This window comes from Varanus komodoensis, unplaced genomic scaffold (genome assembly GCF_004798865.1).
Source record: "Varanus komodoensis strain SLA01 unplaced genomic scaffold, ASM479886v1 scaffold1331, whole genome shotgun sequence".
Classification (NCBI taxonomy): Eukaryota; Metazoa; Chordata; class Lepidosauria; order Squamata; family Varanidae; genus Varanus; species Varanus komodoensis.
In genome coordinates this window covers 9,331-11,260 of record NW_025335385.1, presented here as the reverse complement: position 1 = coordinate 11,260, position 1,930 = coordinate 9,331, and the positions used below count along the sequence as shown (strand labels likewise).

At 54.0% G+C, this 1,930-nt stretch overlaps 1 protein-coding gene across 1 annotated transcript in view; it reads right to left on the bottom strand.

Annotated features, from left to right (window-relative positions):
• Positions 1–4: 4 nt before the first annotated feature.
• Positions 5–1,930, bottom strand: part of LOC123019710 (zinc finger protein RFP-like) — a gene marked incomplete at its 3' end in the record, with an annotated part of 10,729 nt that continues 8,803 nt past the window's right edge. Inside the window, exons 3-4 of the mRNA XM_044422713.1 lie at positions 578–673; positions 5–313 (exon numbers count right to left, since the gene is read on the bottom strand). Coding sequence (XP_044278648.1) covers positions 5–313; positions 578–673 — 405 coding nt within the window. The remainder of the gene's footprint in view (positions 314–577; positions 674–1,930) is intronic.

The window sequence follows — 1,930 nt, the reverse complement described above, 5'->3', positions numbered from 1 at the left end:
CCTCCCTCCACACACGCAGAGGCGAGCAGCGTCTGGCTGAGTCTCCTCCTTGGGGGATGTGGGCGCTCCTGCCCCCTCCTACCTGCAGGAGATCAGTGGCCGGCTGCCGGCTCTTCTCCTCCACCTCCTGCATGATACCTTCAAGGGAAGAGAGTTCCTTGGAAAGGCAGGCCAGGTGGTCCTCCGCTTTCCTGGCAATCTCCTCCTGCAGCTGGTCCACCCGGGCCAGGAGACGCTTCTCTTGCTCTTCCAGGAACTGATGCAAGCGCCTGAACTGAGCCACCGTCTCCTCCCACTCTGCCTTTGTTTGCTCCTGCAAGAAGGAGAGTGTGGAAAGGCGGGAATGGGCAGCCGGAGCCGGAAACGGGGTCAGTCTTGCGAGGGATGCTCAGGGACCCCCTCTCGGAATGGCCCCTCTTGCATAATTGCCAGAATAGGTTCAGCAGCTTTGAACAATGTCACGTGCTCTGCAGGGAAGGTCTACCCTAGGCTCTCGATTCCCTTGCATTTTCTCTTCCATGTGACCCATCCTGGCTGAAGTGCTCCTTCCCTTCCATGACACATTCTGGACACTTACCAGCAGCGCCTGCTTCTCCCTTTCTGCCTCTGCTTTACATGCCAAAATCCTTCCTCTCTCATCCCTCAGACTCTCCAGGCGACGCTGCAGCAGATCCTGGAGAGGGAGAAGCAGTCTACTTTCAGTTTAGAGAAGCAGAAATTGAATATAAAGGGATGTTCATGACTGCTTCCCTTTTGAATCTTGGTGGGGTCAGGGGGAAGGGGGCTCTCAGGTGCCTTTTGATCCCAGACAGATCCAGAAAAGAGCTGCAACATGCGCTGGGCAGGCTCTGAGACGAGATGAAGGGACGGTGCCATCCCAGAATGACCGGTCAAAACACCATTCAATTGACTGCCCATCCTGAGTTCTTTAACTTTGAAAAGGAAAAGGTTTTTGCTGCTATTTCCTCATGAGGGGAACCAGCAAGGGAGCACCCCTAAAGTGCAAGGAAGGTGGAGTGGAAGAGGTTTCTGGCCACCCCAGAGGTGACCAGTGCCGCTCTCATCCCCGGGCAGGAATGGTGGGCAGGGCAGCCCCTCTGCGGAGGAAGCAGCCTGGAAGAAGACCGGCCCCTGCAGAGGGGCATTCCTGCTTTTCCTGGGGGAATTCTTCCCTCCGTCCGGAATTGCACTGGGGTTGGGCATGGCCTGTGCAGGATCTCTGATAGAATCCTTCTCTCCCTGAAATGGGCTGTTCCTCAATAAAGGAAAGATTGCAGCACCCGGAAACACAGGCAGAGTGCAGCTGGTGCCTTGAGGAAGTGCAAGGACAAGAAATGGGGAGGGGAAAGAGGGAGCACCTGAAGCTCTGAATCCTCACAAATATTCCATGGGTCAAGGCCCTTAGGTGCACCCAGCATCTTTGATCACCCCCTTCAGTGCTGGCCTTTCATTGGCTCTGCACCCAGAGACCAGCTGGGCCGGACACACGCCTGCACACAAGCACACACACACACGCAGGCACACACTCTGGCGAGTCGGGGCTGTGGGAGTGTGGCCCTTCTTTTAATGCAATTCAGTATTTTGTTTAGCAATATGTGGGAGTACATCGCTGTATTGCTGTGTCACGCCACGACAGCCAATAGCTTCGCTGCTTCATGCTGTAGTTAGGCACGCCAACGTCAGCCAATAGCATCGCTGGATCGCTAGGTCACGCTCTAGGTACGCACAGCCAATAGTATTGTATTTACCTATGTAACCATATAAGGCTTGTAACCTAAGCACTAGGGTGTTGGTCGCTTATACTTGACGGTCAATTGGATATAGGTAGATACCTATGTAAAACTACCAAGTTAATAAAAGGAGCTGCCGGGAGTGAAAGTGATATATATTCCTTTGTTCCCCCGAGAACTCAACCGAGCATGCTCTGAAA